This window comes from Crinia signifera, chromosome 8 (genome assembly GCF_055691185.1).
Source record: "Crinia signifera chromosome 8, ASM5569118v1, whole genome shotgun sequence".
Taxonomy (NCBI): Eukaryota; Metazoa; Chordata; class Amphibia; order Anura; family Myobatrachidae; genus Crinia; species Crinia signifera.
In genome coordinates, this window is record NC_139224.1 from 114035144 (window position 1) to 114058367 (window position 23224).

Consider the following 23224-nt stretch of genomic DNA (forward strand, 5'->3'; position numbering starts at 1 on the left):
GGCGAGCGTAGCGAGCCACCGAGCCCGAAGCGTGGCGAGCGTAGCGAGCCCCGCGAGGGGACACGGAATACCGTCCCCTCGCGGGGCTCGCTTCGCTCGCCACGCTTCGGGCTCGGTGGCTCGCTACGCTCGCCACAGGTTTATATCCAACTCCATGCCCACTTGGATAGTAGGGGTATGAAAAGGACCCCTTTTTCCATAGGAATCATTTTAACATTGATTCCTATGGAAAAATCGGGTCATCGCATCCGATGGTCGCATGCGATGCGATGCGATGCGATTTCGCATCGCATCTGATTGTATGCCTTAACTTAAGGCATACAATCAAAAAATCGGGCGCCCAGATAACTCACAAGTACCGAAATTTGTAGTGTGAATTGTGAGTACTTCTTTCCCTTTTTTCTTCCTTGGAATTTCACTTATGCATTTCTAATGTTGTAGTGACAATAAAAATGATTTCATTTGATTTAATGGTACTTGTGTACAATCACGGCTCCCACGATGTCCATCGTATCGGGAAAAAATCGCATCGCATCGCATGCGATTTTTAACAGAAATGCATCCAAATGCATTGAAATTAGTATCAAACATGTTCAATGGCCCCCAAATGTCATTTTTGAGGCTCTACCACCCCCACTCTCAACGCGAACCCGAAGCGTGGCGAGCATAGCGAGCCCGCAAGGGGCAGCGGGACGCGTCATACGACCTTTTCATACCCCCACTATCCACGTCGGCGTGGAGTTGAGAATAGAAAGTGTGGCGAGCGCAGCGAGCCACCGAGCCCGAAGCATGGCGAGCGCACACGGATACCTTCACAGGTATACGCATCCCCTAGCGGGCTTCAAAGGTGTCCGCGTCCCCTCGCGGGGCTCTCTGCGCTCGCCACGCTTCGGGCTCGGTGGATAGTGGATAGTGGGGGGTATGAAAAGGTTGTAGGAGGCGTACCGCCGCCCCTCGCGGGCCTCCTGCGCTCGCCACGCTTCAGGTTTGCGTTGATAGTGGGGGTGGTACAGCCTCAAAAATGACATTTGGGGGCCATTGAACATGTTTGATACTAATTTCAATGCATTTGGATGCATTTCTGTTAAAAATCTTTGCCACACATTTATTGCACTCTGTTTCCCTCTTCACGCCTGCTCACATTTCCCTCACTTCTGACCTTCTCTGTTCCCTTCATCCTCTCACTTGTTGTTGTTTCATACTTAATTGGATTACTCAATCAACCTGATTTTACCCACTTGTCTCCTCTCTGACAGTAGTTCCTTGCCTGTTACCTTCTCTCTCACTCTGTTTACTACCACATCCTCGCAAATCTACTACAGACGCTGTCTGTCCTCCCAAATCCCTCTGTCTGCTTTCACTAACCTACCCTCTCACCTTCGGTTCCTCATGGCTGTTAATCTCTCAACTTCACTTTCTCCAACTGCTCCTCCCCCCTCCCATCCCATACCTATCCTGACCACTCGCCCCCGCACCCCCACCCTCCCAATGACTCCCCCTCGCTTCTGCAATCCCAAAAACCTTATCCACATAAATACACAACCCACCCCCCTCTTTCCTGTGCACTATGGAACGCCAGATCCATCTGCAACAAACTCCCTGCCATCCATGACCTATTCATCTCTAGAGCATTCCACCTCCTTGCTTTTACCGAGACCTGGCTCTCCACCTCTGATTCTGTCTCTCCAGCTGCTCTCTCCCACGGTGGCCTCTCTTTCTCTCACACTCCCAGGCCTGACGGTCGCCAAGGTGGCGGTGTGGGTTTTCTACTCTCAGCCTCATGCACCCACAGTGTCATTCACCCTGAACCCTCTATCCTTTTCTCCTCCTTTGAGTCTCACTCTATCCGTCTATACTACCCCTACCACCTCTGTGTCGCTGCAATCTACCGCCCCCCTGGTCCTATCTCCCAATTTCTTGACAACTTCGCCGCCTGGCTTCCACACTTCCTCTCCTCTGACCTGCCATCTGTCATTCTTGGTGACTTTAACATCCCCTTGGATAACCCCGCTGATCCTGGCACCTCCAAACTCCTCTCTCTCTGCTCCTCCTTGGCCTATCTCAGTGGACTACCTCTCCCACCCACATCCAAGGACACTCCCTCGATCTAGTCTTCTCTCGCTCTTGTTCCCTTACTGACTACACTATCTCGGCTTTTCCTCTTTCTGACCATCACCTCATCTCCTTCTCCCTCACTGCTTCCCCCTCTCCCACCCCCCCTCCCGAGCGCATTGTCTCACGGCATAACGTCAACACACTTGATCTTGCTGCCTTTTCAAACACGCTGTGTCCTCTTCTCGCCCCAATCGCCCTCATGTCCTGCCCGAACCTCGCTGCCTCCCTCTATAATGACACCCTATCTTCGGCATTGGACTCTGCCTGCCCTCCCTCCTCTATCCCCCTTCGATGCTCCAACCCCCAACCGTGGCACTCGCCTATCACCAGATTCCTTAAAAAGTGCTCTTGCACTGCTGAGCGCTTCTGGAAGAAATCACGCTCCCTTGCGGATTATCTCCATTTCAAATTCATTCTTTCCTCCTTCAGCTCTGCCCTTGCTTTGGCCAAGGAATCCTACTTTAAGTCCCTCATCCTTTCCCAATCATCAAATCCCCGCAGGCTCTTCGCCACCTTCAACTCCTTGCTCTCCCCCCCTCCTCCAGCTCTTCCGTCCTCCATCGTAGCCGCTGATTTTGCTACCTACTTTTCAACCAAAATCTCCTCTCTCAGGACTGCCATCACTGCTGCCATGACCTCACCCTCTCCCTCCTCCCCTCCTACATCTCCACTCCCCTCCTTCCAACCCCTGTCCTCATTTTACCCCACCACTGCTGCTGAAGTCCACTCTATCCTTCAATCCGCTTCTCCCTCCACCTGCCCGCTCGATCCTATCCCCTCCAATATTATCCGTCGTCTCAGTCCATCAGTCTGCTCTCACCTGGCTCACCTCTTTAATCTTTCCCTATCCTCTGGGATCTTCCCTTCCTTCTTCAAACACGCTCTTGTCTCCCCAATTCTCAAAAAAACAAATCTGGACCCAAACTCTCCATCCAACTACAGGCCCATGTCCCTCCTCCCTTTTGCCTCCAAACTCCTAGAACGTCTGACCTATAATCGTCTCCTAAGCCACCTTACTGCTAACTCCATTCTAGACCCCCTCCAATCCGGATTCCGCCCTTTACATTCCACTGAAACTGCCCTGACCAAAGTCACTAACGATCTACTATCGGCTAAATCCAAAGGCCTCTTCTCTATACTCATCCAGCTTGATCTGTCGGCTGCCTTTGTCACTGTTGACCACCCTCTCCTGCTCAACACCCTCCGCTCCTTTGGCATCACTGGCACGGTCTTCTCCTGGTTCACCTCATACCTCTCCGATCGCTCCTTCTCCGTCTCCACTCTGAGCTCCTCCTCTCCTACTACCCCACAGCCAGTCGGTGTTCCCCAAGGGTCAGTCCTTGGCCCTCTCCTCTTCTCCCTCTACACCACCTCTCTGGGCACCCTCATCAGCTCCTATGGTTTTCATTACCACCTTTATGCTGATGATACCCTAATCTATCTCTCCTCCCCCGACTTATCCCCATCACTCCTGTCCAAGGTCTCCGAATGCCTCACGGCCATCTCAGCCTGGATGACCCAACGCTTCCTGAAACTAAACATGGCTAAAACTGAACTTCTAATCTTCCATCCCCCGAACATCCCCTCTTCTCCCACTATCTCCATCAGCATTGGTGAAACTGAGATCACGTCCACCGACCAAACGCGCTGCCTCGGTGTCATCATTGACTCCTCCCTCTCTTTCACCCCCCACATTCGTGCTCTCTCACAGTCTTGCCGCTTTCACCTACGCAACATCTCACGCATCAGACCATTCCTCTCCACTGACGCGACCAAAATTCTCATTCACTCTCTTGTCATCTCCTGCCTTGACAACTGCAACATCCTTCTCTCTGGGCTACCTCTCACCCGCCTCGCACCTCTCCAATCCATTCTTAACGCTGCTGCTAGGCTCATCTTCCTCTCCCGCCGCTCTACCTCCACCTCCCCCCTCTGTCTATCTCTTCACTGGCTCCCCATTCCTTTCCGAGTTCTCTTTAAACTCCTCACCACCACCTACAAGGCTCTCTCCTCCTCCACAGCTCCCTACCTCTCTTCACTGATCTCTATCCACACTCCCTCCCGTCCTCTTCGCTCCATCGCTGACTGCCGACTGACCTCTCACCTAATCACCTCCTCCCACTCCCGTGTCCAAGATTTCTCTCGCGCTGCCCCCCTGCACTGGAACAACCTCCCGCCACCCATCAGGCTATCTGATTCCCTTACCTCCTTCAAGCGCTCCCTCAAAACCCACTTTTTTCGACTAGCCTATCCCTCCTCCTAACCTCTTTTGATCCTCCTATCCTGCCTCCGTTCCTACTTATCCTATTGTATTTCGTTCGTCCACCCACCTATTTTTAGTATGTTAACTCTTATGAGCAGGGCCCTCCTGCCTCACGTACTCACCCTACCTCATTACCTCACCTGTGCTCCTGTCCCGTTCTTCCCTTCCTCTACTTCATCTTCAGTCTCCTTGACAATTTTGACACCTACTTCTGAACTGATGCTGATTTTAGTTCTACCAGCTATACCCCTATTTATACTGTATCTTTCAACACACCCTGTACGTTACCTTGTAATTTTTTTTTTTGTTTGCTATGTACGGCGCTGCGGACACTTTGCGGCGCCTTATAAATAAACGTACTACTACTACTACTAAAAATCGATCGCATGCGATTTTTCCAAAAATGAAAAAAAACCTGCAAAAATCGCATGCCACTACTTTTGGCATGCGATGGAATGCGATGGCATGCGATGGGAGCCGTGAAAGTACACAAGTACCGATTTAATTTCACAGGATGCCGGGGGTCATTAGATTTATCACATGCAACTCCCGAGGAGCTGCAGGCGGAGGGAGTAGGTGGGCAGCAGATGCCGGCAAGGGGACCAGGGAGCGGGTGGTAGCAGCGGTCAGAGGATGCCGGCGACCAGAGAGCCAGGCGGAGGTAACAGGGGGCCGGGCAGTGGAAGACGCTGCCAGGCAGTGCCAGCGGGCGCACTGATTGAGTGAGAGAGCTCTCATTCAATCAGTATCTGCTCATTCACTTGTATGAGCTTTTTTTTTTTCTATCGCGACTGCCCGGCAGCGGCTTCCCCTGTCTGGCTACCTGGTTCCCTCCCTCCGCACCCCCCCCCCCCCCCCTGCTCCCTCCACACGACTTTCTGGTTGCCGGCATCCCCCGCCCGGCTCCGGGATGCACATAAGATTTAGCAAATGGGACAGCGCATCGGGACGGACGGGATGTCTACATGTGCGATTTGGGATGATTTCATGGCCCGATTCATCCAAATTGGGTGAAATCGCGCCCAGATCGCATAGTGTATCAGTTGGTTGTATAAGGATTAGTTGGCTTAGCAAGGATATAGTGGATATTATGACCATGTCTGCTGTTATGGATTTGATAAGGTTTTAACTGTTGTTTGGTGATTCTAACTTTGAGATAGCATGCCTTTAAAATGGTGCTTATTATGACTCAGTGATGGTGATTCCAGGAGTATGGATATGATATGGATATGAGGAGTTTGAATCAATGTATCTGTTGTTACATTGTGTTGGTGAGTATATGGCCTGGAGCATTGTGTACATGGATGTTACTGTTCTATCACAACGCTATAATGTTCTGAAAATAGCTTTGGCTGGTGGACTGTGTAGTATCAGTTGGGCTCATTTGTGCTGTCATGTGGCTAGGCAATAATATAGGCTTGGACCTGTTGCAGGTAGCAACAGGTTTATTGTTTGTGCCATGCCGCATGGTTACCCCCCCCCCCCCCCACACTCATTTAAACCTTGGATCATATACACACATGATGAGATCCTTTGGGTGCCGATTTCCACATAATACCCAGAATGGTTATGTCAGGGTTGCCAAATTTTGAAGTCGCCTCTCCGGGAGAAGCCCGGAGAGGAGACTTTCAGCATGACTTCGGGGGGCGGGGCTTGAGTGTGACATCGTTAAGCCCCGCCCCCAGTATGGGAAATAACCAGTTTTGCCTATCTCCGTGGATGGTCGGGGCTATAATGACACGTTTGTGACACGTTAGCCCCGCCCCCTCAGCGGAGATCGGCAGATAGGGTTATTTGAAACGCTAATGGCGTTTAAGGGCAGGATGGAAATAGTGGCAATCAGGGGGCTAAGCGGGGGTGCCCAGGATTCCGGGACGATTGCCCACATTTCCGGGGGGCCGGGAGGGGGACCCGATTTTCGGGACCCTCCCGGCCATTCCGGGAGGGTAGGCAACCCTGGGTTATATATGTCTATTGTAAGTATAATGTCTCTATCCATTCATGAAAGGCTATATTGAATGCTCAGGATTCACTGTTTTTTTCGGTGAATCGGGCTGTTTTCACTCTCTGCAGTAAATCTTTTTCACTGAAAATCTGATTCACCCTATTCAATGTTCACTGTTCACTGAAAGCGACCAGTGAATGCCGGCCAGTTCTCCGTTTCATGCTCGCTGCAATTCACTGGTGTATTTCAATGGGGTTTTCACGGTGATTCGCCGAGAGTGTATTCTATGCTAGGATGGAGAACTGCTTTCAGCATGATTTTCGCCATGATTCACCGTTTTGCCTTTGACATCTTTTTAAGGTGAACTGGAAAGTGTTCTTTTAAAATAAAGGTTTTTTTTTTTTGGTGTAAAAAAAAACAGTAATTTATTGATTATGTGATGGGGCATGCTATTTGGATTCATGTGCTTTTTACACCTGACGTTACAGGGGGGTGGGGAGCCGCTCATTAGATATTCACTGCGCCTGGTCCCGCTCATTACATTACATATGCATGGGACCAGCAAAGCGCTCTCTCCACTGCCTTCCCTGCCAGCTCGGGGGGCAGCTTCTGCTTCCTGTGTCCCCGCCAGCCCTCCTTCTCCCCCACACATTCCGGCACAGACAGGGAGGCTTCCATCTCCCTGCCTTCCACCATCCCCGGCTCCCTGCGGCATTCGCTGGGGGGTTAAAAATTGCCGTCAGGGGCAGCGAGCCCCTGAGGCTTTGAATAGGGGGAGAGGGAGGGCTGGCAGCGAATGCTCCAGCCCTCCGGAACCCGGCGAATGTGCAACGAATCCTAAACAGGATTAGCTGCACATAGCGATAAATGTCATTGAATACTGCCCTAAGCGTTATAATGTTGTTATGGTTTGTTGCTATTTTGTTATATTGCTATATTTTTGCACAATATATACTTTTGTGCTTCATACCACAGCAACTGGTGTGTGCTTTAATCACTTGCTATTATAAGGGAGATTATATTGTGAATATAATTTCTGTTGAGATCCTATTGTGTAAACACAGCATGCGGTAGCCACGCCTGCTAATTAGCTTTTTATGTACAGCGTACTCATTCGCAAGATGGCATCAATTGAGCGTACATGTCTTGTTTTGCAGAGTGCGTCCGTATCCTAAACCTCACCTTACCTGCCACATACCCTTGTCACAACCCGGCGCGGCGCCAGGCCCGGCACCGGCTACTCACCCCTCCGCGTTCACCGGTCCTGGCGCCGTGATGGTGCGGGGCTGGCTGGATGCAGGCGGCGGATAGTCCGGAGGCTCCCCAGTCTATTGGCGGGTCCGGCAGCAGCACAGACGCCGGCTCCCGGGACTGGGCGCCGCCATGTTGGGCAGGTCACGTGATCGGCACTCAGTGCTTCTATTTGATACCTTCTTTCTCCACTAGGGGGCCGGACCTTGCTGGGCTGAGGTATAAATTCCAGGAGGCTCTTAGCCTCATTGCTGGAACAACTCGTCAGCTGTCAGCATCTCTCTGCAGCTCCTGGTTGTGTATGGTTCTGCTGATCCTGCTCTCCTGCCGAATCCAGCTCTCCTGTCCCAGCTCTGATCCTGTTCCTGCTCCTGTGTGTTAACCCGTTCCTCCCTGCGATCCTGATATTCCAGTTCCGTCATCATCTCCTGTAGCCGTGTCGGCAGTCTTCAGTTTCAAGCCTCGTCTTTTGGACAAGTTGTCAGTTTACGTTTAAACCAAGTCTGGTCCTTTTCAGTTCTCGTTTATTCTAAAGCCAAGTGTGCCGTTTTCAGTTACAGTAGTCATCCGGTCAAGTCGTCAGTTCCTCCGTCAGCATTCTCCGGTTTACGTCATTCACATCTCAGTTTTGCCTCAAACATCCCGGTACTCCCTACGACCTTCCTACTCCTGTCCTGATCCCTACCCTGAGCGGCTCATCCTGTCCGCTCCATCTAGGGCACCCGTGGGTGCTCCAAGTGAGGGGCCGCGACCTGCTGTCCAGACGCAGCGAAAACCAAACTTCCTTGCGGGGGTCCCTGGAGAAGACCGCTGGGCAGTTAGACTCCGCGCCCTCGCTTTGGAGTATTCGTCAAAACCCACTGCCCAAAATATATGCAGAGGTCGTATATCCAACCTGCCAAGTTCCAAGGGCGTTCCGCCCCAGTCTCGCCTGAATCTGAACCTGAGGTGGGTCCTCAAGATCCTCCGGCCGTGATAACCCTAACACACCCCCAGTCCCTAAACATAACTCTCTGCCCCAATGCTCGGATTCCAGCATCTGTATTTTGAGTTTGAAAAAGAAAAAAGTGTGCTCTGCGCTCAGTTTTAGCAGCTTTTTAGGAGGGTTGAATACGATTTTGCTAGAGAAAAAAGCGCTCGTGTATAGTGATTATATTAATAAAAGTAAAAAAGTTGGGAATAGGCAATAATGTAAATTAATAAAATTAATATAGGTTGATAATGTGCTTAACCGCTGAAAAGAAAGAAGTTAGTAAAATGTTTACAGCCCTGATAGGACTTTTTTGATTGGGAACGAAGGTTGCGGGTCCCGGCTGAGGCTGAAAGTTGAGCACTATAAGTGAAGATCCCCGGCAGGCTTGCTAACTGTCCCTAGCTTACCTAGATCTTCTGGCTTCAGTCTTCATGCTTTTCTTCCTCGCCGTGTGTCTTCCGGAAGACACACGGCGAGGAAGAAAAGCATGAAGACTGAAGCCAGAAGATCTAGGTAAGCTAGGGACAGTTAGCAAGCCTGCCGGGGATCTTCACTTATAGTGCTCAACTTTCAGCCTCAGCCGGGACCCGCAACCTTCGTTCCCAATCAAAAAAGCCCTATCAGGTCTGTATTTTGAGTGCCAGAACCTGACCGCGGTATGCTATCAGCATCCCACGGGGACAATGTTTTTTGCTATATAACCAAGATCTAAGCTTGTTAGTACTTTACAGGGGTGGGAAGAATAGTTTTACTTAATTCCAAAATTGTTTTACTTTCTTGAACAGATTGAGAGTACTGCATCAACAATACAGCAAAATAAATGTCTGACTGGCAAAGTGACCATCGACAATACCATAGGAAATGACACTTTCTTTTTGGTGACGTGGACCAGTACGATTCCAAATATCAAGCTAACAGATCCAAATGGGAGAGTCTATATAACTGACCAGTTTGTGAGTGATCTAATCTCAAAGTCGGCCCGTCTTTTGATCCCAGGAACTGCAGAGGTAAGCTACAAAACTTAAAGTGAAAATCAGGGCCGGCGCTACACACTCAGCAGCTCCTGCAAAGCAGGGAGGCACCATGCTGAAAAGGCGCTGTCTCCCTCCATGCTCTGCTAAAGCTGCCTCAGCCCTCACTGTCAATGCCTCCTGCACGCCGCCCACAGCACCTGTCTGACAGCCGGCAGCAGTATGGAGAGGCTGAGCAGCTTGGTTTGAGACAGAGTAGGGATTGTCACAGGTGTGGTGCACCAAAAGAGAAGGCTGAGCAGCTCAATGCACCGCGCACACACTGTCCTCCTCCTTCGACACTTGTGCTGACTCATGTAGCGCTGTCTGTGAATGCCTGGATGACATGTCATGTCCGGATCCGCCCCCTACCCTGCCCCCTACCCTGCGCCTGTCAGCTGTCAATCAAATGACGAACAGGCAGCAGCGCCGCCTCCCCTTCCTTCCCTCTTCTCAGTCTGCTGTGCCAGTGCCGCTGCCAGTCCACATCACTCCGCCCCCTCTATCTCCTCCCCTCTTCTTTCATCTCCTCCTTCTCTCCCCTCCTTTCCCCCTCAGTCACGAGTGCAGCAGATACTTTTTGTACTGCGTTCGGATCGCATTGCACACACATTGCATGCATGCCGTGCGATGCGATGCAATCTAGCCCATAACGTATGCGATTCTCGCAAACGTGTATGGGCACCTTTAGTGCCCTACAACATTTTGCAGACACAGCACTGAGATGGTGTATGCATACATGTACATGCACCCGAGATCCTCCGTAGGATCGCATGTTGCATACACTCCCACAATCGGGCTGCAGCTTGTTGCAATGGCAATGTGAATGGGCGCAAAATGTATGGTTTGCAGGAGGGTGCCGGACACCCTAGCACCGGCCCTGGTGAAAATATAATGAATTTGCAAAAACCCGTTGGTTCACATTTAATGAGATGCGAAAATGTGATTTTTGCGAATTCGCATATTTAATGAGACGTGAAAAACAGCGATTTTGCCGCGAAATAGCACATTCTGAAAGTGCAATTTTTAGTCACGCCAGAATTCGCATCCAGATGTTTGCATATTTAATGAGACGCGAATTCAGGAAAATGTGTCTAAAAATCGCCAAACATGTAGACCAGGTTCTGATATGCAAATTGGCCAAAACCCTGCACAGATCATTGAGATCTGTGCATGGTCATGTGTAAAAAAGTGTTAAAGTTTTTGTTTTTTTTAAACGGAGTGGGGTCCCCCCTCCTGAGCATAACCAGCCCCCGGCTGATTGAGCCGGACCTGGTTCCAAAAATACGGGGGACAAAAAGCATAGGGGTCCCCCGTATTTCTGAAACCAGACACAGACTCTTGGACCGGTCCTGGTTCCAAAATTACGGGGGACAAAAAATCTGGGGGTCCCCCGTGTTTTGAAACCATCACGAGGCTCCAACAGCGGGGTGAGCCAGCTTTCTCCTGTGCAGCTAACACCTTCTGTAGCGCTGTCCCAGCGCTACAGAGGCTGATAGCGTGATTGGCCGATGCGTCTCTATGGAGACTCATAGCTCAGCCCTGATTGGCTGAGCTATGCGTCTCCATGGAGATGCATAAGCCCAAGATGCTATCAGCCTCTGTAGCGCGGGTCGCACTTAATCGCACTTTTCTTCCCGGAGTACGCACCTCATTAAATATGTGAATTCGCAGCAAAAAATGTGATTTTAAAAAGTGCGATAATGGGCAAATTTGAAAGTGCGAAAACATCGCATTCTGTCACCCTTTATCTTTATTCAACTAAACCATACTTGCCAACATTTGAATTTTCCTCTCCAGGGGCCAGATGTACTAAGCTTGAAAAGTGATAAAATGGAGAGTGATAAAACACCAGCTAATCAGCTCCTAACTACCATGTCACAGGGTGTATTTAAAAAAATGACAGGTAGGAGCTGATTGGTTGGTGGTTTATCACTCTCCATTTTACCACTTTTCAAGGCTTAGTACATCTCGCCCCAGGAGAGGAGAAGGTCGGTGGTGATGGGGTCGGGGCGGGATTGGGTCACGCCATTAGGCTTCACCCCGCCCCCATGCCCCGCATGCTTACCTGTCCGCGCGTCCTGGCTCCCCTCCTGGCTTCAATCAATGCTATGGAGACGGACAACGATAAAATGGCCGCCCCATAAAGCAGACTGTTCTCTGAAACTGACTGCAGTATGGGGGCGGCCATTTTATCGTGGTCTGTCTGCATAGAATTTATTGAGGGGGGGAGCCGGGACGCGCGGACAGGTAAGCATGCGGCAATGGGGGGAGGGGGCCCGGGGGGGTGGCCGGACGGGGGGCGCCCCCCATTAACGGCGGGGGGGCGTCCCAAACAAAGCTACGCCGCTGCCCTACATACATAATGTGGTTTCAATATATTTATCTCTCTGATTCTACCTACTTCACTAGGAAGTGGGTGTGATGCGAAAGGGTTACCCACTCTCCCAGTGGTGCAGAGGACCACCACAAATTAAGATGTCTCCGGCATGGCCTACTAGAATAGGCAAGGATCAACGAAACCTATAAATACAGTTCATGTCACAGAGACATCTTTGTCTTCCGTTCATATACTGATTTACAAACTATTTGTGGTTGAAATATAACATGGAAGCTGCTTAATCAATCATGTAATACTTTTCCAGTGCATGGAAGAGAGGGGTTATTAGAACCTATAAATAGACAGCTCCAAATAGTTTAGAGTCAGAAGCATCTGTAAAAATGGGTGCATCTCCCATCTCTGAGCCTCCTGTGCATGCTTCTCAAAACATATGGGGGGAAATTTACTAAAGGAAATTTGGAAAAAAAATAGGTGTATTTGTATCCAGAAATACACTTATTTTTGACATTTACTATCCTGAAAATACGGCAATGCATATTTGTATTGATGTGCTATCAATACGAATACGAATTGACGTATTTTCGGGATAGTAAATGTCAAAAATAAGTGTATTTCTGGATACAAATACACCTATTTTTTACAAATTTCCCTTAGTAAATTTCACCCTTGATCTGCACTGGCTCCCAATCCCCTACAGAATCCTCTTCAAACACCTCACACTCACATACAGGGCCATCTCTAATTCCATTGCTCCATATATCTCTAACCTCATCTCCATTCATACACCCTCCCGCCCTCTACGGTCGGCTGACGAATGTCGTCTCTCCTCCACCCTGATCACTGCTTCCCACGCTAGAGTTCAGGACTTTGCCCGTGCTGCACCCCTTCAGTGGAACGCAATCCCTCGCTCCATTAGACTCTCTCCGACCTTGCAAAGCTTCAAACGGTCACTGAAAACTCACCTATTCATCAAAGCGTACCCTTCCACTGCATAAACTAGCTGGTTCTCCGACCCCTTGCCTGTTTACATCCTACTATCTAGCCACCACCCACTTGCTTGCAGCTGTTGTAATCTGTTTGTCTCCCCTTCCTACTAGATTGTAAGCTCCTCCGAGCAGGGCCCTCTTCCCTCCTGTTGTCAAAGCCCACTTCTCTTCACATTTCACTCACAGCTCTCCTATACTCAAACACTCAGTGACCATCTTCGTCTGCATACTCATCTCCATCATTGGTCTCAAGCCTCTAGTTGTATGTCATTTTTGTATATGTCTCAAAGGGGCCCTCACCACCTCAATCTTCCTCACCAACCCTATTCTCTTAAAGACATGCCTCCTTTTGAGTTGCTATTAACGCTTTTTTGGTACATTATTTATACACCCCCTCCCCAATCACACACACACACAGACACACACACACTTAAAAATTCCCACTGGACCACTAGTTCTGCGCTATTTGTGCATACAGAAAAGGGACATTGGTGTCTCATGGATCTCTTGCACCTACCATAGGACTGGTGTGACTGTCGATACTAGTGGTTGTGATTGTTTGCAGCACTAGAAAAGTGGGTGGGATAGGCTTGTACTCTCACACACAGATTTGAAGATTAGTTTGGCCATTTGTCGCATTCCTATATGAGTTTGGTAAATGTTGCAACCACAGAAGCACGTGACTCAGAATCAGGCCCATAAGGCCGAATTAAGTGGTTGATTCAGACCCGCTCCTTGCTGGCTGAATTCATTCTTTTGGGCGATGGTGGGGGTCTGTGCATGTGCGAATATGCGCTTGTGCAAACCCCATGAGCGAACGCTTTTGGCGAGTTTCACCAGGGTGCTCACTCCATCGTGGGAGGAATGGGGATGAGCAGGCGGCTGGAGCAGGGGAACACCCAGCATTTTATGGGTGTGCCAATGAAAAGTCTGAGTGTTCCCCCCTGAAAATACAGACGTGTCGATGCCTGCTTCTGGCGGGTGCCTGACATCGCATGATGCACAGCCCAAGAGGAAGCAACCGACCTGGTGGTATATGCATTAATTCGAGAAGGAACAGATCTACCCACCTTGGTGTAAGCAAAGGCAATTACTGACCTTAACCACCTGGCAATAGTCTGCTTAGAAGCAGGCCACCCTCTCTTATGCACATCGTACAATACCAACAACAGATCCGTTTTGCGGATGTCCTTTACCCTTTCCACGTAAATTCGCAAGGCGCAAACTATGTCCAATTTCCTTAATTTGTCCCTATTTTTTGCCCCTTCTGGAGGGGAAAATACCGGGAGCAGTGGAAGAAACCACTGTTGGTAAAAATTTAGGCACTGTTCGAAGCACAGCACTATCTTCATGAAAAATTAAATGCGAAGACTTACAAGACAAAGCTCCTAAATCTGATACACGTCTAGCCGAAGCAATGGCTAACAAAAAAATAAATTTCCAAGAAACATATTTAAGGTCAGCCGACTTTAACGGTTCAAAGGGAGGGTTTTGCAATACTGTCAGAACCAACGACAAATCCCAAGGCGCCACCGGCTGCCTATATGGAGGTTTTAGCCTGGTTACGCCCTGCAAAAATGTTTGAACCTCAGGTAAAAAAGCTATCCTTTTCTGGAAGAAAATGGACAGAGCAGAAAGCTGTACTTTTAAGGATTGTAATCCCAAACCTGTTGAGAAACCATCCTGAAGGAAATCCAGTAATCTATACACTAATCTAATCTAGGTGTGCACTTTCTGACGCTCACACCACCCAATGTAAATTTTCCAGACTCAATGATAATTTGCAGCAGACACCGGTTTAAGAGCCCTTAGCATAGTCTGGATAACTGCATCAGACAATCCTTTTTTCTTCAATAAGAAGGTTTCATAAGCCAGGCTGTCAAATTGAGCCGAGCGAGGTCCAGGTGTAGAAAAGGCCCTTGCCTGAGAAGATCCTGTCGAAGAGTAAAATGCCAAGAGTCCATTGACAATCTCAGAATGTCTGAATACCACGACCTCTTGGGCCAGTCTGGTGCAATCAGAATGGCTTCCACTTGTTGAGACTTCACTCTTCTCAGTACCCGAGCTATCATCGGGAACGGAGGAAAAATGTAAACCAGGTGAAAGAGCCACGGAACCGTCATGGCATCCACCTCCCAAGCGGCTGGGTCCCTGGTCCGTGAACAAAATTTCGGAAACTGACAGTTGTTCCTGAATGCCATTAAATCCACTTCTGGGAGCCCCCAGCGACTCATAATCTCCTGGAATATCTCCTGATGTAATGACCATTCCCCCTCCAGCAGGTCCTCTCTGCTGAGGAAATCCGCCTCTACATTCCGGATCCCCGGAATGAACACAGCTGACAGAATAGGAATGTTGATTTCTGCTCAACTTAAAATCTGTGAGACTTCCTGCATCGCCATCCTGCCGCGAGTCCCACCCTGATGATTCAGGTAAGCCACCGCCGTGGCGTTGTCCAACTGCACCGGGAGGCCCTTCAGAAAATCTTCCACCTGCTGAAGAGTCTACCAAACCGCTCGAAGTTCCAATATGTTTATTGGCAGTTTGGATTCTTGCCTGTACCACAGACTCTGAAACCGTAGGTGAAGAGACAACCGCCCCCCAACCCCTGAGACTGGCTTCCGTCGTGATCACTACCCAGTCCCAAGAGCGAAGGGAATGCCACAGCTGCAACACCTCTATGTCCGTCCACCAGACTAAGGACTCCTTTGTCTCCCGAGATAGGAGTAATCTCTCTTGTTTCATGGTTTTCGCATTCCAGGAAGGGATGTTCCATTGAAAAGTCCTTGAATGAAACCTGGCAAACTGGAGCTTCTCGAACATCGCTACCATTTTGCCGAGAAGCTTCACCCCCTGCCAAACTGTAGGACTTGTTGCTCCTCTTTAGTCCCCCTTATGCACACACACCCCTATCACTACCCAGCCTCCTGTTTTCCTGTGTCGTGACCTCCACCAGTGGGGAGCCGCTGACTCAAAAACACCCTACTATACTATTGCACACACACACATCTAAACAACACGCACGCACACCCCTCCCCCCCCACACCCCCACAAATGTCACTGTACCCTCCACACTATCAATGTACATCTTACTCTGTAACCGCCTTTCAATTAAACAAAACAATACACACCCCCTTCCAAATCATACGTTCTCTATTTAACACATTTCACCTATAACTCAAGTTGCAAACCATATTTCTCACAATACAAAAGTTCACAAATTAAGGGGGCGCAGCCCCTTACGCCGGTGTGAAGAGCGCCCATAGGGCGCGATGAATCACCTAGTAATGAATAATTTACAAGTTGGGGGGGCACTGCAAATAGTGTTGTCACAATGCCATTATGTTGCATGGAGAGGAGCTGCTGTGACATGATTCATAGTGTGAGACAGGTGTCTTCTTTCCTGGGAGCAAGAAGAATCCCTCCCCCATTTGTAAGTCTCCTAGTTGTTTGGAAGATTAGGCAACTATGGTTAATTGGCTTAATAAAATATGAAGTTGGTCTATAATATTAAAATACAGGTTGAGTATACCTTATCCAAAATACTCGGGACCATGAGCATTTCGGATAAGGGATTTTTCTGGTTTCTGGAATATATTTTTTTAACATACTTACCTGGTCCCCCGGCATCCATGGCGGCCTTTAGGAGCTTCTTCAGCGGTCCAAGGGGTGGATTGCTTGATTTTGCAGATGCGCTGTGACATTACCGGCACGCCCACGCACTCGCGCAATGCACTCCTGGGACTGCTGAGGAAGATCCTGAAGGCCGCCGTGGACATCGCCCGCGATAAGTATGGCATGAAAAAAGGGGCGGGGAAACAAAAAACAAACCTGAAATATTCGGAAAAAAAACCATGGTTTTGGAATACTTCAGATAAGAGAACTACGGATACGGGAGACTCGACCTGTAAAAGATTATCCTATGTTTTAACAGCTGCTTAACAAATTCAAATATTGTCTGATGTGCAGATTACATACAATTTTTTTTTTACACAGGCTCCTATGTAACATGTTTTGGTAACAGCAAATAATAGTACAATAGCAATATACATTTTTTTTTTTATATTATACTGTAGTTATACTTAGAAACTTTCTATCACCACAAACTATAACCATAATGTGGACATTTCTTTACAGAGAGGTGCTTGGGAATACAGCTTATGTAATGCGCAACCGGACCAAGTTCTTGGCTTAACAGTGAATTCCAGAGCAGCCAATCCAGGCGTGTCACCGATTGTTGCTGAGGCGTATATGAACAGTGACACAAGCCGATACCCCAGTCCACTGATTGTGTACACAATAGTAACCCAGCGCTTTGCCCCAGTTATAGGAGTGAAGGTCACTGCTTTTATTGAAGCACAGAATGGAAAGGTGATAACACTGTCTCTTTTGGACAATGGTGCAGGTAAGGATTTTGGTGCTAAAGATTTTTTTGATGGAGTATTGTAAAAGTAAGATGTATAATGCCTTGGAGTAGTTGTCCAAAGCAAATAATCAGCTTCAGTCATTTCAAAGACTATGGGGGAGATTTATCAAATCTTGGAGAGAGAACGTGCCAACAAATTATCTCGATCTCCGAACTTTGATACCATACTGGGATCAGTACTGTAATAAGTACTCTAGCTCTGTCCCAGCAACCTTTACCTGTGATGTCATGTGCAGATCGCCATCACCAGGAAACTGCAGTAGTCTCCAAAGTCTCCAAAGTCAGCTTTAGTATAGTATGTGATGCTGCAAGGGTAATACTGCTGCACTACTGGCTGCATTTTAAATGCACCCTGCAAAGCAGAAGTGCAGCCAATGGGGCGAGCGATGATGCACCCGCCGAGCCTCTGCGCCCATATCTAGTTATAGCACTGACTGGAATATTACAGAAAGTTTCAGCAAGTTGTCCAGATATGACTTATACAATTTCCGTATGTGTGGTCATTATTAAACTATTCACAGCCACATTCATATTTTTTGATAAAATTCTATTAGAATTGATCCTGCAAGACACAGATCACATGTGTGTGTGTATGTAGTCATTAGGTATCATAAGTTTTCTTAAATGTTTGTGCAACCTCATTTAACTGCATACGACATTCAATCAGCATAAAAAAAAAAATTCCACAGTTCCTGGCCTAAAGTAGAGTACTGTCCATTCCTTTAGGCCCCTAGTTGGTTGTTGGGTAAATAAAGTGTTACCGTCCACCATGTATATGCAGTTCTGCACTCCTGTTTGTCTCCTGGAGGTGTATTAAGCTGGTCCAGAGGATCCAGTCCACCATGGAGAGTAGCTTGGCAGTATTGAAGAGACCAGTGGTGGGTGCTCCTGTGGGTGCACCTGCACTGGCTGGTTTGGATCAGTCACAACATTGAGGTACCAAGGCTTTGTCCAGGATACTGTGAAAGTTAAAATGCTGACGCGTTTAGACGCTTCATCAGCAGCTTTATCAAAGGAAAATCAAAAGGTTATCCTTTGATAAAGCTGCTGTTAATGTGGCGATATGCGTCAGCATTTTAACCCTCACCGTGTCCTGGGCTGATGATGCTGTAAAGTGAGCTGACGCTTTGCAGCATCACTTTATTGCACAGGCAGAGCCGGCCTTAGGCATAGGCAAACTAGGCAATGGCCTAGGGCATTTGGAATGCATAGGGGCACCAGCAGCTTCTGCTAATTAAAATGATATGCAGCATGCCTATATTATGTGCGTGAGTGAGGCTGTATCTGCATATGAAATAGTGTAGTCATGGAAATCACGGTAACATAGCATTCCAAATGCAGGTACAGCCACAGTCGCACACAGAATATAGGCATGCCGCATATCATTTTAATCATTGGACGCTCCATGTGTGCTGGTCATAACAATGCAAATAAGATGAATTTTCAGCAAAAAAGGCATGTTGGGTTAGCAGAACTGGCCAGGAGCTGCATGGCCTATTGAGGAAACATCTGTATCCAAGCAGAGGCAGAGGTCACAGTGTTAGCGGCTGTGTGAGTGCTGTCTGCGGGTGGGTTGGTTGTGCAAAAGTGTTCGGCATATGTGTAAGGGGCATTATGTGTGTCATGTTTAAATGCATTAATAATGTGCGACATATGTGTAACATGCATTATGTGTGTCATGTGTATAAGGGCATTAATAATGTGCAACATATGTGTAATGGGCATTATGTGCGTCATGTGTATAAGGGCATTGATAATGTGTAACATACAGTATGTGTAAGGGGCATTATGTGTGTCATTATGTGTATGAAGGGCATTAATAAAGATTTCCATAATGTGTAAGGGGCATTATGGTTATAAGGACATTAATAATGTGTGTCATGTGTAAGGGGCATAACTGTGTGGTATTATCAGGGGTACAGAGAGAAAGGGGTAGGGGGTACAAATTACCCAGGCCAAAGTCTGATGGAAAGGCCCAGTGTGGGCCCGGGCCCCCTCCCCTTAAGTGACAGCAGCAACTGCAGCTCTTCTCCTCTGCCCAGCACACACACTGCTTTGTGCTGGGTTGCAGTGTGGCCATGGAGGTGCTTAAAATACAATATTTTCTCAGGATTTTTTTCTAAGGGTATAATGTGAATAATGTGAGGAGTCATGTACATAAGGTAAAGTGGTACTACTGTGTGATGTAACGTGAATAAGGGACATCATCGCATGATATAATGTGAATAAAGTTGCACTACTGTGTGGCATAATATGAAATGGGGGTACTATTGTGTGGTCATGCCCCTTCCCAGCAAGAACACACTCCTGTTTGGGCTGCGCACCGAATGCGTGCACTGTTTCTATTTAAAATATTGCGGGTAGGAGCACCAAAATGATGACTGCTATGATGAGGGTTGATGGTGCTGGGAAAGGGGAGCAGGGTCAGAGGCGGAAATAGTGGCAGTGCTAGGGGGCACCAGCCAAAATTTTGCATAGGGCGTCATTTAGGCTAGGGCCGGCTCTGTGCACAGGGATGTTACTGAGCAGCAAGTCAGATACACAATCACGCCTGTACCATTATGCTAATGCCTCTGCAAACCCTTTCCCAGGCCTGCATGTACAAGGACTGAGATGCACACTTTCAACATCCTCAGAACCTTAAATAATGCTTGAAGCATCTTTAGGATGCACTATTGTTTGCACCATCAAAACTTGCTCCAGCCCTATAGCGGGTACGGATTATCCATCTGAATATGGGTCTAATACAAACACAAAAATATGAGCAGAATGGTCCAATGGCGCAACTCAGGAGCTGCCCAGTGGTCTTGGTTCTAAAGGGTCCCTCACACCCCGTCACCAACACCTTATAAACAAAAATTGAACCTGACCTCTCTGGCGCTCCTTCCTGAAAATAGGTGTACCTGGGGTCTCCCCCGTAAACCGATGGAGTATAGGGAAAAGAGGAAAAAATGCCAATGGTGAAGCACGTTTTACACAATTTCCCTCTTCCTTTAATATCATACAGATATGCTAAAAACATCAATTTCATAAAATACAATCACATAAAAAATGCATAAATAATGCATATAGATACAGGATAAAGTGCTATGTGCGGTGGTGGACGTTTTCTGTTATATCCAATAGGACCAAGTCTGATAATTACCGGATTAGTTGGGAACTGGGGATCAGTCAGTTCCAATATAGGTATAACACACTTATACAGTAGTGTTAACACTGTTGACTCCTCCGGCCTCAGCAGCTTGCAGGGTCCTCCGTCTGTTCACAGCACGATTTCCATAAGTCTGCCAAACACTTTCACCAACGCGTTTCGTCCACTATCTGGGACTTTTTCAAGGTGTGCAGACATTGAATAACAGTTCCGTTTAAATACCCTACCTCTGTATGCCAGCTGGATCCTAATCAGCGGTTTCCTACAAGTCCCATGATCCTCTGCTGGCATACAGACTTCCTGTCCCACACGTTAGTGCGGGGCAGGGTATCCATGGGAACGCTGACGCTCCGACGCAGCAGCGCGTCAGGTCCCGATACGTCACTTCCGGTGGCTGATTCAACTCCGTTGTTCTCATATCTCTATGGTGATACTCTGCGTTCTCGCCGGAGTTTCATCCCGCTACCTCACTTCCGTGTTCCCGGTTACCATGGTGAAGTGTAGACGCCAGATGTATGCATAAGCGCTGGGGCTTCTTACGACTTTTATATTCCCCAATTTCTTTTTAATGTCCTTATGGCCACTCTGAAGCGTGACTCACAATTACCATGGAAAAGATAAAATTGGAATAAAATAAATAGAAGTGCAAATATACAAAAAATACAGAATAAAATCAGAATAAAAATCAGTACAGTGAACATAATTTAAGGTAAAATGCTATGTAAAGTGCCAATGAATATATATTATAAAAACCATTTTATTTCGAAATCTGAATTCAGCCCTCCTGGAATGAGGGTCCCACACTCATATATGAGTTGCATTTCAGCTTTTGCTAACTGTTTCGCCAACCCTTTGTGTCTCCAGTTTTCCTTAACCTGTCTTAGACCACAAAAGTTGACGATGCCATTTGGGTTGCTTTGATGATGTGTTCTGAAATGTTCAGATAACGCATGGGTGGTCATCCCCTTTCTGATTTTTCTGAGATGCTCACCCAGGCGTACTTTTAATGGTCTGGACGTTCGTCCAATATACCATAAATTACAACTGCAGTTAATGGCATATATGACACTGCTACTATTGCAAGTAACAAAATCCCTAATTTTAAAGTCTTTCTTGTTAATGGAGACCTCACTTATTTTAGATGTTGTTCCTGGAACCGCTCTACATCCCAAACACATGCCACATCTGAAAAAACCTTTCGACTTAATAGTCGTCATGGGCCTAGCTGGAGGGGCCGAACTTTTAACAAGGTCTGATCTGATTGTGGGGGCCCTTTTGTATATGCATTTGGGGTGTTTGGGAAGAAGTTCACCTATAGTGGGGTCCTTTTGTAGGATACCCCAATGTTTTTTTAGGGATTTCTCAAGCGTTCTGTACTGACTGTTATAGGTGGTAATAAAAGACCATTCAAAAATATTAGTGCTTTCTTTTTCTTTAATTTTGGTTCTTAGCAAGTCCTCCCTGTCAATTTCTTCCACTTTATCCTTGACTAGGTCAATATTTTCTCCTTTGTAACCAGAAGATGTAAATGTATTCTTCATGGAGGCTGCCTGATCTCTATATACCTCCACTTTGGTACAATTCCGTCTCAGACGTCGGAACTGGCCTTCCGGAATGGATTTAAGCCAGTCTGGATGGTGCCAGCTAGAAGCTTGCAGGTATGCACTAGAATCGGTCGGTTTGCTAAAATTCATAGTATGCACTTCATAATTTTCAATATATATAGATATATCCAGGAAATTGATTCTATTAAAATCCTTTTCAAATGAAAATTCTATATTAAAATCATTGATGTTTAAATATTTAAAAAATTCTTCCAATAAAACTTCACCCCCCTCCAAATGAACAGCACGTCATCAATATATCTTTTCCAGAGCACCAGGTTCGCCCCATAGGGACAGTGGTTCCAGATACATTCTTCCTCCCACTGCCCCATGAAGATGTTTGCATAACTGGGTGCGAACCTGGTGCCCATGGCCGTGCCGACATTCTGGAGATAAAAAACATTGTTAAAAAGAAAATAGTTATTTTCTAGTATAAATTGAACCCCTTTTGATAAAAATTCTTGTAGAGGAATTTCTAATTCACTATTTGAGAGGGCTTTCCTCAATGCAGATAAACCTAATTGGTGATCTATTATGGTGTAGAGGGACTTGACATCGGCCGTGACCAATATCAGTCCCTCCTCCCATGTTACTTCTTTTAGAATATTCAGCACATCCCGTGTGTCTTTTAGGTGGGATTTGTTTTTGACCACCAGTGGCTGTAAAAAGAAGTCAATATACTCAGACAGGTTTGCTGTCACTGACCCTATCCCCGAAATTATGGGTCTCCCCGGGGGACACTTGGGGTCCTTATGCACTTTAGGGAGGATGTAGAGGACCGGAATAGATGGTTCTTCATTTATGAGGAACTCATACTCCTTTTCCGTTATAATTTCGTCTTCTTTTTGTGTGACCAGGAGATTCTTTAGTTTCTCCATTGTCCAGTTCGCACCGGGGGGACCCGACAAAAAAGACAATGGAGAAACTAAAGATCCAGCTGGCATACAGAGGTAGGGTATTTAAACGGAACTGTTATTCAATGTCTGCACACCTTGAAAAAGTCCCAGATAGTAGACGAAACGCGTTGGTGAAAGTGTTTGGCAGACTTATGGAAATCGTGCTGTGAACAGACGGAGGACGGAGGACCCTGCAAGCTGCTGAGGCCGGAGGAGTCAACAGTGTTAACACTACTGTATAAGTGTGTTATACCTATATTGGA

General features: G+C 47.5%; 1 protein-coding gene across 2 annotated transcripts in view; it reads left to right on the forward strand.

The window, feature by feature from the left end:
• LOC146026399 (calcium-activated chloride channel regulator 1-like) overlaps nucleotides 1-23224 on the forward strand; it is a 119301-nt gene that overhangs the window by 88640 nt on the left and 7437 nt on the right. For both annotated transcript variants that reach the window (XM_083157043.1, XM_083157042.1), the window contains exons 12-13: nucleotides 9333-9554; nucleotides 17022-17289. In XM_083157043.1, the coding sequence (XP_083013169.1) occupies nucleotides 9333-9554; nucleotides 17022-17289 (490 nt within the window). The remainder of the gene's footprint in view (nucleotides 1-9332; nucleotides 9555-17021; nucleotides 17290-23224) is intronic.